Source organism: Mustela nigripes, chromosome 5 (genome assembly GCF_022355385.1).
Source record: "Mustela nigripes isolate SB6536 chromosome 5, MUSNIG.SB6536, whole genome shotgun sequence".
Classification (NCBI taxonomy): Eukaryota; Metazoa; Chordata; class Mammalia; order Carnivora; family Mustelidae; genus Mustela; species Mustela nigripes.
Window position 1 is genome coordinate 4,335,884 of NC_081561.1, and position 15,344 is coordinate 4,351,227.

Sequence of the window (15,344 nt, forward strand, 5' to 3'; positions counted from 1 at the left end):
ATTTTCGTTATAAATTCAAGAGAACATGAGAAATAGGGAAGCTTTAGCAAGGGAAAGTGGACGTAAAATAGAGAAATTAAGAATAGAGTAAGATTAAGCAGTCTGTGTCCATCACCCTGAAGACATTGGTCATTGGCTTAAGTAATGTATCTCTACTTTGCAGCAGGAACGTCAAAATGAAGCTTAGGTTAAGAGAGAATGAAATGATTAAGCCAGTGAAAGTATCCGTGCACCTCATTTGCTTGGACCTGGAAGGGTCTTCCAGGTATCATGGAAGATGGTGCATCATACTCTTCAGAAGTGCAGATACAAAAAAAAAAAAGAAGTGCAGATACTCTTAATTTCCCACATGAACTGTTAGTGCAGCATATATGTGAAGAGAAATCAGCAATAAAAGAAATGTGAAAATTGGTAGGAGAGTTGAATACTGTTAACTGAATGCCCATCTGTAATTTTTGTCCTCCTTTGTCTGTTAATAGCTGTAGAAAACAATATCTGGTTTTTGAGTTTTTATTTTCATTTATAATCCCCTAGTCATATTCCTAAGAGTTTTTGAAGATAACTTTGTTCATTTCTTTCCTGAGCATCATTGTGATGTGAGACTTTGCTAATTGTGTTTCCAGGTATATTGCATTTACGTAGTTGATGGTAAGAGTTGACTTAATTTGGCTAAAATGTTTTTCTTAAATTATAGCCGGTTTTCCCCATTTTGGTTTTAAAGGAAGTGCTTTAAGTGTCTGCCTGATTAGTAGGTAAATAGCTTTTGTTGCCTCCTTCATTTCAGAGTGCTCGTCTTCGGGCTGCTGGCATTGGAAAGGATTTCAAAGAGAATCCCAACCTCAGGGATAACTGGACAGATGCAGAAGGCTATTACCGTAAGTTCACAGTTCTGATTAATTTTAGGTTTGTTAACAACATTTTTTAGAAGTATGTTGCTTGATGCAGTCACACATTGAAGAACTCTGAAAGTCACATCCCAGTGCCATCACTTAAAATGGATGGCACATCTAATAGCTGCGTGAAGCCATGTTATATTCCAGTAAGCAGCTCAGGAGCTTCATGCATAGAAGTGAGGTAAAGACTTGATGTGCAACCTAAATCTATTCAAAGTTGTTTTCAGCCATGAGATAATCCTCCAGGAGGAAGGGGGAGCGTCACTTCCTCGTCTTGATCTGAAACCAAGAAAAACGACACACAAGGAACTTGGGATGCCAGTCATGCAGTATTTGTCATTCAGGACTACAGTTGGAAACACTTCAGTGAGCACATTTCTTCCCTACTCAATGTTAAAATCCTCAGCAGTTAATAGGAAGTGGGCATGCAGCTTGAACCACATTATGAAAGAGTGACTGATGGCGGCTCATCTTTGATTCTCTGTGGTGTCTAGGAAACCAGGCACACAGTAGAGATTTGACACTTTTTTTTAATAAGTGACTGCACTGTGTTTCTTTGTACTTTATTATGTATATCTTGTAGTTTTGTTAAGTATTTATTATGGTCAAAATTCCCATTTTTTAATTTTACTTTTTTAGGTGTGAACATAGGTGAAGTCCTAGATAAGCGTTACAATGTGTATGGCTACACTGGCCAGGGTGTCTTCAGTAATGTTGTACGAGCCAGAGATAATGCAAGAGCCAACCAAGAAGTGGCTGTAAAAATCATCAGAAACAATGAGCTCATGTAAGTTCAAAAGACCTATGTAATGAAACTTAAAAACACAGGTATTCACAAGTGAACATTTTTAAAAAGGTAACACAATCTGTAAAAGTATTGCAGTTTTAAAATGACAGAAGGCTGGTAGTGAATCTGTTGCCCTTTTTTCTTTTGTATAATAGAGGTAATTGTCAAACCCATAGGTTTTAATAAGCACAGTCTCTACCACACAGTGAGCTGATGTTAAAGTCAACTTGCCATCAGCTTTAAAACACTGAAAAGAACTGTTATATTATAGATATACATAAACATCTTCGGCTACCATAGGCTTAGAAAACATTTTTAAAGCCATTTTAAAAATATGACCTATTTGACAAATGATAACCAAAATTCTAGAGGAAAACCAAATCCTAGTATTTGGTAAGACATCTGTTCTTAGACTCTTATATAGTGTGGTTCCATTTTTGTTAAAATAGCATTTACATCAAGATGTCTTTGAAATAAAAATAGGTAAGATTTGGGGCACCTGCGTGGTTTAGTCATTTAAGTATCAGACTCTTGATTTCAGCTCAGGTCATGACCTCAGTGTTGTGAGATCAAGCCCCATATCTGGCTCCGAGCTGGGTGTGGAACCTGCTTAGGATTCTCCCTCTCCCCCTCCCCTCTCCCTGGAAAGAAAGAAAAAAAAAAAGAAAATGTACAAGATTGAATATCCTTCAGGCAAGGTGGGTTTATTCCTGCAGTATTTCTTTCTATTAATTATTGTGGAAATAAGCTCCAGGGGAACCGTATTTGACTAAGTATAAAATATTGTGTGAGTGACATACAAAGTTGTCATTCCTTAACAGAATTACTATTAGTACTTAAAAAATCCGAGCTACTTACCATCTATGATACATCAAATTGGAACTAGTAAATATTATTTAGTTTTCTTCTGTATTCAGTTTTGAATTAATTCTCTTTTTCTTTTCAGGCAAAAAACTGGCTTAAAAGAACTAGAATTCCTGAAAAAACTTAACGATGCTGATCCTGATGACAAATTTCATTGTTTGCGACTCTTCAGACACTTTTACCACAAACAGCATCTCTGTCTCGTATTTGAGCCTCTAAGGTACACTGTCAAACCTGTACATTACTTAAAATTTAGATAAACAGCTTGAGAAATTTCTGTGTGTTTATTTTTACTAGTTAGCTGGTTTTGTTGTTTACTTTTGGTTAAGAACTAGCTTTGTGACAATCATTAATGTAGAAAGTAATTGACCTGTGTGCCAGACACTAACCTAATGTAGCCTTCAGCTCAACAAGAGATTCTCTGAAAGTTAAATACTTCAAGAAAGGATCACAATGTAATAAAAAGAAATGGGAGTAGTGAAGTAGAAATACAGTTTTGATCTTCAAAATTATGGCTTCAGTTTTGGACTTTGAAATGTAAACCCATTCTAAAATCAATCAGAACTTTGCCACTATATGTCTTCCCTTCCATTTATTTTGAAAATTGAGTTTTATTGGAGAATTGTCTTACATACACACAGGTTCATGTGCTTTCATTTCAGTGTAGAGTAATTTATTAAACATCTGAGAGGGCTCATGAACAGATACTTTCATTTTAATTAATGTTTTGGATTTGATTTTACTTTATGCTTGAACATGTTTTTGCCTTTTTTATTTCCATTTTGCATTTTAACCCCTAATTTTGTGGGTTGTTGTTTTTTTCTCTCCTAAAAGTATGAATTTACGAGAGGTGTTAAAAAAATATGGTAAGGATGTTGGTCTTCATATTAAAGCTGTAAGATCCTACAGTCAACAGTTGTTCTTGGCATTAAAACTCCTTAAAAGATGCAATATTCTACATGCAGATATCAAGCCAGACAATATCCTGGTAAGTTAAACAATCATGCTGCCTTGTACATCCATATAGGTTATGAGGAATGTGATAACCACTGTATTATTCTAGAAATGATGTCTTAAAAGAATAACTCAGCATACTACCCGTTACAAAGGACTTAGCCTTACTTTTTTAGAAATGAGTCCATGAAATTTTATAATAAAGTACAAAGAAAGGAAATAGGCTGTTGTCTCAGTTTTATCTTTTAAGATTGATGGATTTAGAGTACACATAAATCCCAAGAGGGCCTTAATATAGTAATGATGGGCTTCCTCTGGTACCTAAACACAAAAAATGCACATCTTGCTGATTTGAAATAGTGTTCACAGCTCTTGGTTCTCTGATTTGTGGTCTCACAGGTTTAGAGACATTTAAAGGAATTATCTCTTAACTAGTTGTATAGAGTAGTGTTTTTATAGGTGCCCAGGAAGGGCCCAAAGACAGAAGAGCTCAGTTGTGATTAGGTAGGTGTTAAGTTGAAAGGTGTTCTTTCACATTCTTCACCTCTTAACTAAAGACTTCTGGAGTGGTAATACGCAACTTTCACGGGGTTTGTGTTTCTTAAATTTAGAAATAATACATTTTCATAGGGGAATGATGAATGCACACAATGCATACATACCACTTCCTTCCCTGGCCCCATTTCTTTAACCCTGTTCTGAGGTATTCAGAATTGGGGTTATGTTCACAACTTGGGGAATTCCTAGCTTGTCTGTTGATAACATTCCACACTTTTTTTTTTTAAGATTTTTTTAATTTATTTGACAGAGAGATCACAAGTAGGCAGAGAGGCAGGCAGAGAGAGAAGGGGCAGCAGGCTCCCCGCCAAGCAGAGAGCCCAATGCGGGGCTCAATCCCAGGACCCTGAGATCATGAGCTGAGCCAAAGGCAGATGCTTAACTGCCTTGAGCCACCCAGGTACCCCATATTCTACCCTTTTAAAAGATTATGACCCATTAAAGTTCATTAAGAATACCTCATCAATAGCTTAGCTCTTACTCAGATTTTTCTTCTCTTTTAATACCTTAAAATATTTCCTTCCAGATGACCACATTAGTTATGAAACATGCTGTTGTAATAGATTTTATTTGACTTCACAGTCTGTTACACATCTAATATAACTTGGGTGTAGAGGAGCTAAATAATTACAGTGTAATAAGCCAATTGTAGACTTCATGTTATGAATGAATTGTAGATTTGTCTAGTCAGCTTCATAGTTAATTTTTACCTCAATATTATTTCTCTTGTAAATTGTGAAATATATCATCTGTATCAAAGCATGTATACAATATGTAAAATTTAAAGGTAGCTAACTACAGTGAACATCTGTGTAACCACCATAGAAGTTAAAGAATAAGACATTTGCCAGAATCTTAGGAGCTCTTGTTTTTAAAACTTTGTTTTCCTTAAGTTAATGCTACGCTAGTATAGGTTTACACCTGGACTTCAGACCCTGGATGTTGTCTCCTTCCTGAGAAAGGGGGAAAGTAGACATCAGAAACTAGAGGGAGCTGTTTGTGAATGAAAATTCAAAGCTTTTAGCCCAGAATCAACCATCAGTGTGGTAAGGAGTACCATGTTCCTCAGGGAGGATAGATGTTGTCTAGCCAAACTGGTGGAGTGCGTATAAGTGTGGATACCCAGCAATTGTTAAAGGCATTTTAGCCAGCCCAAGAGCCCTACTGATAGGTTCTAATTTTAAAATTGTCCCAGGATTTCTCTGGGTTCTAAACTGCATCCTTAAGTAGCTGAATGCAGTTTATACCTCAAAAAGCTTCAAAAGTACTTTTGTATTTGAAGATACCGATTTTCCTGGTCCTCCAAGAAAAGAGAATGGTTATGGATATGGCAGTGAGAAATAATCATTTCCATTAATAGCTTAATTCCGTGGGTATCATCTGTAATGGGCCAATCTGTAACACTGACCAAACTTTATGATATCCCAGTAGAAAGTGCGTAAGGCTATTTATTTAAAGTTCTATGTTTCTTTGGGGTGGGAACGATAGGCCAAGTTCAAGTCCCAACTCGGAATTTGTGTGTGTCTCTTTTGAAGGGGGGAAGGGACTCTGGAATATGAATTATCTTCACTTGTTAATCCTGAACATGCTTCTGACTCATGAGTGGCAGCAGCCATGGGAGCAACTCCAGCCTTTCTCAGCAGATGTCACTGTTACTGTGTATGTTGAAGTATTTACAAAGGAAAAAAGAAACAAATAACTAATATAGAGTTCATATTTATCAGTTGTGCCAAATGTATTTAACATTTTCTTGACTAATACCTTCTTTATATTTAAGGGATTTAATATTTTTTTAGACTTGAAGTGATTGCTAAATTTGGGATGGTCTAGCAGCTACGGATGAAGAATGTTTTTATTCTGTTTTTGTCCAGATTTAATCTGAATCATCCTCTGCTTTTATTGCTATCAAAATTTTCTGGCAACTGAAAGTTAACTTCAGTCAGTTGAAAGTTAATCTAAGTCTGATTGTTTATTAATGAATTATCTTCATGTTCCTTTAAATAGCAACTCAACTTTATACAGGTATTCTGGGCATTTTTAGAAGATGCTATGCTCCAATGAGATTTTTCTCTTACTACTCCCCTTCTCAAAGTAACATTGGTTAAAATTGAATGTACTTGGTATTATCCCATACTTCATTACTGAAAAAAGTTCTTTTACTAATTATATTCAAATATTTGATAGCTCTTAATTTTTTATAATTAGGAAATTGAATTATAAGATAATTAGAAAAGGAATTGTAAAATGGGTAACTTTGTTTTCAGTATTGGAAGTAACTTCTCAAAGCCAATTATTTTTATCTGATTACTTGCCTTAATTATTTCTGGCATGAATTAAACTTCCATGATAAAATGTTTTGCAGGTTAATGAATCAAAAACTATTTTAAAGCTCTGCGATTTTGGGTCAGCTTCACATGTTGCGGATAATGACATAACACCTTATCTTGTCAGTAGATTTTATCGTGCTCCTGAAATCAGTAAGTTTCTTCAAATGTTTTTTGACCTGGGCCATCATACACAGTGGAAACAGCATATTTAATGTCTAAGTACTGTTTTCCATCGCACTTCAGCAGCTGCACGAGGTCATTGATGAGGAAGGGAACCGTAGCAAGTTCATCCTCCTCAGGTGGAATGGTGGTAGTTGTGACAGGAGTCTTGATCATGTCTGGCAAGAGTAGCAAAACAGTTGTGGAAAATCCTCGGCTTTAGAAGACTGCTCTTGATTACTCAAGGTCTGATTATCAAATTTATGGATTGTATGGGACCTTTGTTTTTTGCTATTCCTGTTGCCTTGGTTGAGGCTGGTTAGCACCTCCACCAAAGGTGAAATGAGAAAAGAAATATTCATTTCCTTCTGCCCCCCCCCTTAAATTCCTTCCTCATTCCCTCATTTTTTAAGAGTCTGTTAAGAATTAGTGGGGAAAAAACATGAAGCTAATGCCAAATAGAGGTATTAAGATTGCAGTTATGTAGGCCAAGCTAAAGTAACCCCCTATTAACGAAAATAGTTGATTGTTTCTGTCATCGTGTATTAAACTTCAGTTTTGTTTTCAGTTATAGGTAAAAGCTATGATTATGGTATAGATATGTGGTCTGTAGGTTGTACCTTATATGAACTCTACACTGGAAAAATTTTATTTCCTGGCAAAACCAATAACCATATGTTGAAGCTCGCCATGGATCTCAAAGGAAAGATGCCAAATAAGGTAGGACATTAACATGAGCTGTTTCTGGTTGTTTTTTGAGGTCTTAGCAATAGTTTACTGTAGACCAGTGGATCGCTGCCACTTTACTCATCACTAATGGCTATAAAACCATTTCAGAAAGGCAGGTATATGGTTACTGTGATTGCTTAGCTCTTTTAAATTTCTGCTATTTAAAAATAATTGTTCTCATCATCCAAGAGCTATCAAAAGTGATTAAGAGAACTCCATTTTCCTCTTCACCTCTAATGTCTCTTTGCTTTTCTTTACTCTGTTAAGCAGGAGGGTAGGGTCCTACAGTTTAGAGTAGAAGTGGAGTTGAGGAAGAGAGATTGATGAGCATAAATTTGTTAAGCACCATACTTGTATATATATGACTGTTTCATATCTTTGTTCTTCCCTTGTTCCATTTATTATCCTTTAATGATGGGCAGAGAAGCAGCCTTGGGAGCACACCGTTATTGGTAACAGCACCAAACATGCTTGAGAGGTGGAATGAAAAAAGATGCAGGTCAGGTTAGTTCAGATGTGAAGAAGGGCTCAGTTGTCAGAGAATGACGGGGTGAATATTGGAAAAGGAACTTGATGGCAATCAGTTTATTATTAAAGATTGAAAGTTATTTGGGAAAGGTACCAAGAAAAACTCACCTAAAATTGACCTCTTTCTAACATAAAACTCACCCTTAATGCTTCAGGTACAATAATTAGTTTCAGAAATGAATCAGAAATTTCAGGCATTTATAAACCTGTCCCAGGGCCATATCTTAAAATTTGGTAATTTTAGCTTATTTGCTGAATTTCTGAGCGAGTACAGATTTTGCCCCATATAAGTCAGAAGCCATTATGTTTTTTATTTTTTAGGTACTGTCCCAATTCTCTCATGTTGGACTCGTTTAGAATAAGTTACACAGGAATTAGTTATGTTGGTATTTGTTTTAACAAGGTCTGACCTGTATCATTTCAGGGCTCTTGGAACATAATTTGTGAAACGTCATCGGGTTTCTTAAACTGCCAAGAGAAAAGGCCCCAAATGTGTAATATTTTTCCTAAGAACAAATGATTTCATATTTGAGTCTGTTTTGAGTAGTGAAAGCATAATGTGATATTACAATTGGTTTAAGTCATTGCCTGGGAAAATATAATTTCAGGTTATTAAGTAGTTTCAGGCACAGCATTTATATTAGCTTTTTCGAATATGTTAAACCCTCCAGAGCAAGGAATCTAAGAGATTCCTTAAATGAGAATAGAAATCCAGAGAGACTGAATAAGTCTTATTTGTGACTTGTTATGCATTAAATTGTTGGTAGGCCAGACTGTTTCGTAATAGTTCAAAACCCAAGTTTTATTTTGCTTTATTGCCAGATGATTCGGAAAGGCGTATTCAAAGACCAACATTTTGATCAAAACCTCAACTTCATGTATATAGAAGTTGATAAAGTAACAGAGAGGGTAAGTCCCTTTTAACTGTGCTACGTTAAATGATTGTCTTTTTGTAAACAAGCTGAATACGGGGTGGTACTAGGAGCTGTGAATATTTAAAACACTAAAAATAATTTCTTTTTGCTGGTGGCCAATTCCTGAATAAAACACAATGAGGTTATGAGAAAGAGGAAGGGAATTAAAAATGTTTGTCTAGTATAATGACTCTGTTTTTATGATAGGTCATATTTGGGCCCTCTTCCTCTGTTCTTGGGAGCATTTTCTTTCTCTGCCCTCCTATCCAGCTTCTGGACTGCTTACCAGAGTGATCTTTTTGAAAAAACAAATCTTATCATGTTATTCTCGGTGCTTAAAATCCTTATCCTTTTGTTGGGTTCCTCTCTGATGAACTCTGTGGTCTTGAGCAGTTTGCCCACCCCCTCAGGGTCTCTGTAACCTCCCCCATCCCACACTTGGCAGTCAGCTGAAGGGCGTGCCATGTCATGTCTCTCTTCTGCCTTTGTTCACAGACCATCCTGACCTTACTTGCCTCCTCTCACTCCTCATCCCCTAAAAATAACTTATCCAGCTTCAAGCGTCAGGGGAAATACATGCTCTATATGAGCTTTTCCAAGCCCTCTAGGTTGAAGTATAGGGACTTTTCCGCTTTTTTGCCCCATTATATTGTCTGTTCCTAACTTTGTCAGAGCACTTAACCAGCACACAGTTCCATGTCTGTCTGTCACCACTTCAGGGCAGGGAGAGGAGAGTTGAAACAGGAAGTGCTTACTGTTGTTATTACTAATTACTATTAATTGCTCTTAATCATATAATTATTATTAATTATGTAACAGTGGGGGGATTTTCATAGACTTCCTGTTAGCAGTTTGATCTTTTTACAGACTTACAGTATGTTTTTTAAAAATCTTCATAGCTAACTTGGGGTTGTTTTTTCTTTTCTGGTGGGGGGTGTTGGGTTTTTTTTTTTCATTCAGTTTTTTCAATTAGTTCTTACAAAGATAAAGAGAATAGGGGCATCTGGGTGGCTCAGTCATTAAGCATCTGCCTTCAGCTTGGGTCATGACCCAGTGGTCCTTGGATAGAGCCCCACGTTGGGCACCCTGCTCAGCAGGAAGCCTGCTTCTCTCCCTTTCCCCCTCCCCTACTTGTGTTCCCTTTCTTGCGGTCTGTCAAAATGAAGTTTTAAATGAATAGATTATATATATCATCTATATATCTGTATAGGTGATATATATGTACATATATTAAAATTTTCGATAGACCAATCAGTCTGATTTAAGATACATATGCTCAGTAACTCTATAAAAGTAGACATACACATCTTGAAAAATTATTTTTAGGAGAAAGTTACTGTCATGAGCACCATTAATCCAACCAAGGACCTGTTGGCTGACTTGATTGGGTGCCAGCGGCTTCCTGAAGACCAACGTAAAAAAGTACACCAGCTAAAGGACTTGTTGGACCAGATCCTAATGTTGGACCCCGCTAAACGAATAAGCATCAACCAGGCCCTACAGCATGCATTCATCCAGGAAAAAATTTAAACGAGATGAAGAAGCTCCAAGGGTTTGAGTAATTAAATACAAAGACTGAAGAAATTTCACAGCAGTTTATTAATGTATATAAACTTATAAATATTTCTCCAGCAAATTTGAGGAAGCATGATATATTTGAATTAACACCAAGGGTGATATTTCTTTTAGAAATGTTAGTTAATCTGTTTTGTGTCTTATGTGAAATTTCACTGTAGAACTGTTTTAATTGCCAAGACTGCACAAAATTACAGTGCTAATGTACATGGTTGCAGTTCACATAAAAGACAAAAGCATCTGTTATAAAATGAGTAGTAATACTGGGTGGTTGATTTATTTTTAGCAAACTTGGCTTCATATTGGTCTTCAGATAAAATGGCCAGCATAAATGCTGTTTATATTCACGTTTTCCTAGGTGTGTGTGTGCAGGCCACAGCAGCATGCCCTTGGTGTAGTCAGTGCCGAAAGGGGTCTGTTCCTTCTTGAGCCTGCCTGCAGGGATGGTCTCCTCTTTTAAAGCAGGTTGTGTACAACATTCAGTACACTGAAGGTAAGCTAAACCATCAACATCACTGGTGTTTTAAGATGTTATTTTATTGGAACAGTTGACAATGAGGGATATTAGCTTTGTGGCGGAATTCCCTGCATGTGTGATAGCTGATGTTGTGTTATTTTTGGCATTGCAACTGTGGCGTAGTTACAGTTTCCTTTCTGTTCATCGCATTTAAAATCGGAAGAGTGTGCGCTTGATGGACACAGCGCCTTCAGTGTACTGTTTCTTACTGACTTTCAGTTTTTTAGACCAACTTGCTATAGACTTTATATACATTTTGTTAGATACAGTTCGTAGTGACGTAGAGACAAGGCATCGTTTTCCTTTACTAATGACACATGTTGAGGCCTAATTCTGAAAGTCCTCATATTTAAAAGTTAGACAACGTAATGAAATTTTTAACTATTTGTATGTCATTTTGAAAGTGTACTGCTTTATGGTAAAAGTGTTTTTCATTTGTTCATTGTTTTCATTATTTGTGATCATGTTGTCTTTCAATACAGGCATAAACCTTCCACTCTTGAACAAAGCAGCTGCTTTTTAAAAGCGGTAATTGCTTCTTTACCTTTTATTTCTTTTGTAAATGAAGCTTTTCTTTAAGAATGTGACTTTAAAGTGTTGTCTATTGCATAAAACAGTTGACACTCACTTATTGTAAAGTGAAGATTGTTCTCCTGCATGTGAAGTGGACCATGCAGATTTCTGTATGTTCTCAGTATGCATCACTAGATAATAAAGTCTTTTGTGAACAAGGCATTTGTAGCCATTTTTAAAAGTTTTTGTCTTCAGTGCTGGTAAGTCAGGTAAACCATAAATAGTTAAAAAGCAACCTTTCATTTCTTCCTTTAAGTCTTTAAAAGATTTTTTTGTTAAAAATGTAAGCTTAGCCACAAGTTGATTGTTTTATTAATAATCAGGATCCTAACTATTTCATCAAAAAAAAATCCTACAAATATTGTCAGCTTTCAGTGTAGTGAGATAATTCCTGTAGGTTATGGGGTGTAATTCAGGATTTAACTAATGTTTCTGCTATTTTCTCACTTTTCCTTTTGATGGTGCGGAAAGAGAAAAGGAAAACGGGGCACAGGCCACTCACCGCCTTCTCCAAGGGGTCTGATTTGCTGAGACACCAGCTTCACCTTCTTAACAAGGTTATTTCTGACAGCATGTGTAGATAAACATTTAGCAACAATTTAAAACCAAATCATGTAAATCAGCTTGGTTTTGCAACACAAAGGAATTTGTATTTTTAACATGGTAGGAGAGAATTTTCAGAAATGTGTGTACATCTTTTCTGTTTGGGTGGTAAAATTAATGCTTATCTTCCTGAGCATTGTGGAAAATAACCAGATTTTAGGGGGTTTAAATAATATTTTTAAATTGTAAATGGGATTTTTTTATTCACCCAGGCACCTAATTACAACAAGCATGCACATTTTGGTGCATTCAAGAATGGAAAATCAGAATAGCAGCATTCTTCTGGTGGGTTTTGCTCCATTTAAAGACATGAACTACAGCCAGGAAGGTGATAGATGATATAATAAGCCAACTTTGAATCTACACCCCGTCTCTTCATGGTTTAGACTTACTAAAAATAAATAAAAGGTGGTTTCCATCTTCAGGTAGAGTGAAGCCTTTTAAATAAGGCCTCACGGGTGCAGCTTGTCTACCTTTACCAAAATGGGTAGTGATTTTCCCACCATGACTTACTTTATTTTGGTGATAATATGCTGCATATTCAAGTCTTTTGTAGTTATTTTCACTCAAAAGTAGTAAACATTTTGATGCTTCTGGTGATTTTCATGGCTTCATTTTATATAAGTGTTTAATAAGTAAGTTAACTTCCACTAGAAACAGTTCATCTTATGCCTTCAAAACTATTACCTATTCCTTAAAAAACAAAGTTGCTTGTTACTTGTTCTTTGTGTTTTAGGTGCAGTTCAGTGGAAGATGATGACAGCCAGAAGACATGAGCTAAGGTTTCTGTCCTATAAAAGATTTAAAAAAAAAAAGAAAGAAAGAAAAAGAAAAAAAGGAATTCTCCATTTAATTTTTGTCTAATTTTTTAGTTTTCAGCATTATGATTTGGGTTTCATTAATGTTTGGCACTTAGAGTAGTAGTGCTATTGTGGTGTTCATCTGTAAAGTGCTTGTTTTATCATACTTCCCGCTTCCCTCCCTCCCTCCCAATAAAAACAGTGGTTAAATGTAGTAATATTATGAAAGGCTCTTGAATGTGAGATTCCACATAATACATGGCCATCAAAATTGGTTCCTAGGGGTTATTAGAAAAGTAGAAACCACCACAATCACATACATCAAAAAGTAGTTTTTAGCTTTAGGTATCTTATCTCCTTGGCAGATGCAAAAGAATAGAAAGTGGAACTTTAAGAGTGCTGTTGCCCAACTCCATTAATAATCTATTCCCTGACTTTCTCTTTTAGTAACTATTTTTGTAAGTACTTCAGTCATGGTCTTAAGATAGATAAATATTTAGAACCAGTCAGTTTTTCTTCTTAAGTGAGAGAAGTAGATCTTTGTTCCCAAATTTAGCATTCCTAGGTTTGTCTACTCTAAAGGAACCCTGCAAACATTCTTTATATACATACACATGGTTTTCTTAGAATTAGAAATTTTGCTGAGGCAGAGATTTGGAACTTTGTTAAGACCTCTGTTAGATGGTGGTCATAATTTAGTGAATTATCTTTAGCCTGCATTCATGTTTCAAAGTAGCTATATAGTTTTTAAATAAGTTAATCTCTGATAAAGCATTTGGGTTTTTTTAGGCTTCACAGCAAAATATCACATGGTTGTCAGACGTCAGGGTTCCTAAGTCTTAGGACATAACCCTTGAAAAGGTCATAGTTCTTTCTGTAGTCAGGGGGTAAGAGAGATCCAGAAACCAGATATGCTGTAGTCCCCGTTCTCTATGTGGACCTTCTTAAAGGTATCAGATATCAGGTGGGAGCATCGAGGTTTTGAAGGAAGGGAGTGTCTTGTCATAAATTTTAAAGACCTTCCCAGTATTCCTGTTTTCCTCTTAGTCTTTATTAGTTGCATCCTTATTATTCCCCAGTGTAGAACTCATTCCACTCTACTACTTTCAAAATGAGTTTTTTAAGATACTCTAATTTTTTTTTTCATTATAGTAACCACCTTTTTTTCCTCCAAAACAAATACTCAGGACATTTCTACAATACAAAAAATGTATGTTTTAGGGTATGTGGTAGAGGCAGAGAAATGTAATAGTCTCAGATCTATTTGATATTTGCATTCCTCCTACTATGTATGCTCTACTTGTTCTTTATCATCATTTTGTAAAGCTAGCTGGTTACGTAGAAATAAGATCTCTGGAATGAAACAGAGGAATCAAATATCTTCAAATTTAAGCCAAATAGTTAAAGAATGCCCTTTTAAATGTTGGAGATAGGGGAACAAAATGAATACTCAAATAAGTAATTTCCTTTCATTAATTATGATGACATCATTGGAAGTTGGGCTTCATAAAAAGTGTTTCTTTCCTTTTCATACCCTAGTTCAAGCATATTTTCAACATGAGTTCTATCATCCTTCTAGATGGGATGTCTTCCTTATGGAAATGTTCACTACAAATTCATTTGTATTTTTTTACATGTCAATAATGTACACTAAATTGACTTAATTAAAAGTGTTTTCCAGTTACTTGATAGATATCATCATGGCATCTTTAATTTTTTTTTTCTCCTTCTATATGTAGGGTAAGGGACTGTTCTTCTGAAGAATCTTTCCGTTTAATGATCAAGATATGGAAGCTGGTCTCTGAAAATAACATGTATCCCAGTTACTGTGGTATCATGTGAATTGTAACTTGCATTTAGCAGCAATGTTTCCAATTATTGGAAAACTTAATAAAATATGCCTCTTGTTACCATACTGTTTCCTGATTTCCTTTGCTGGGGTTTGCTATTTTACGTTTAGTTTTAAGTTAAAACAGCATTCTCTCTCAAGGTTTCTGATGGGCTATTTCACTGGTGTTCATAGATGTGCTTTGAAAGGTATTCTCTGCCCAAATATGATTGGCAACTGTCAGATTAAATTTAAATATTTATGTTAAAACTTCTCAGAAGATATCTGATATGCATTGTGAACCTCAGTGAAGGAGAACGGTGTAGAGAGAAGTTTACCAAACCACTTGGCAGAACTTGCTGCATGGCAACAGCCAATTTAGTATCTTCCTTACAAACATCAAAATACTTCTAGCAGCTAAGTGCAGAACACATGCCAAATAGAAACATCATAAGTAAGGAGGTAGCTCCCTTTTCTGTAATGATTTAAATCAGTTGGTTCATTGTACATGGGGAAGCCTGACAAATAGGTACCATATCCTTAAGAGTATCTACATCTCATTTTCTTCTAAAGAAATGTCCTCAGCTTAAAACAAAAAAACTGTAAAATACCTAAAAGAGGGACAAGGAGATCGAATCTTTAATATAAAGCAGGATTGGAGGAGGCAGGGCCAGAGTGTCTGGCTGTGTCCGGTACACCCATCTAGCAGGTGCTATCTTCTCTACCTAATGGTCG

General features: G+C 35.9%; 1 protein-coding gene across 9 annotated transcripts in view; it reads left to right on the forward strand.

Annotated features, from left to right (window-relative positions):
- Positions 1-14,696, forward strand: part of PRPF4B (pre-mRNA processing factor 4B) — a 38,258-nt gene extending 23,562 nt beyond the window's left edge. Inside the window, exons 8-19 of one of the 9 annotated variants that reach the window (XR_009404336.1) lie at positions 785-875; positions 1,533-1,680; positions 2,627-2,764; positions 3,379-3,532; positions 6,419-6,533; positions 7,111-7,262; positions 8,622-8,708; positions 10,040-11,333; positions 11,850-11,935; positions 12,194-12,266; positions 12,718-12,763; positions 14,521-14,696. Coding sequence is in view for 2 of the 9 variants with exons in the window: in XM_059399359.1 (XP_059255342.1) it covers positions 785-875; positions 1,533-1,680; positions 2,627-2,764; positions 3,379-3,532; positions 6,419-6,533; positions 7,111-7,262; positions 8,622-8,708; positions 10,040-10,243 (1,089 nt within the window). In the remaining 7 variants the exon portion in view is untranslated. Of the gene's footprint in view, positions 1-784; positions 876-1,532; positions 1,681-2,626; positions 2,765-3,378; positions 3,533-6,418; positions 6,534-6,626; positions 7,082-7,110; positions 7,263-8,621; positions 8,709-10,039; positions 11,539-11,849; positions 11,936-12,193; positions 12,267-12,717 lie in introns of those variants that run through there. The other 8 variants (XR_009404334.1, XR_009404335.1, XR_009404338.1 and 5 more) reach the window with 8 other exon arrangements.
- Positions 14,697-15,344: the final 648 nt, after the last annotated feature.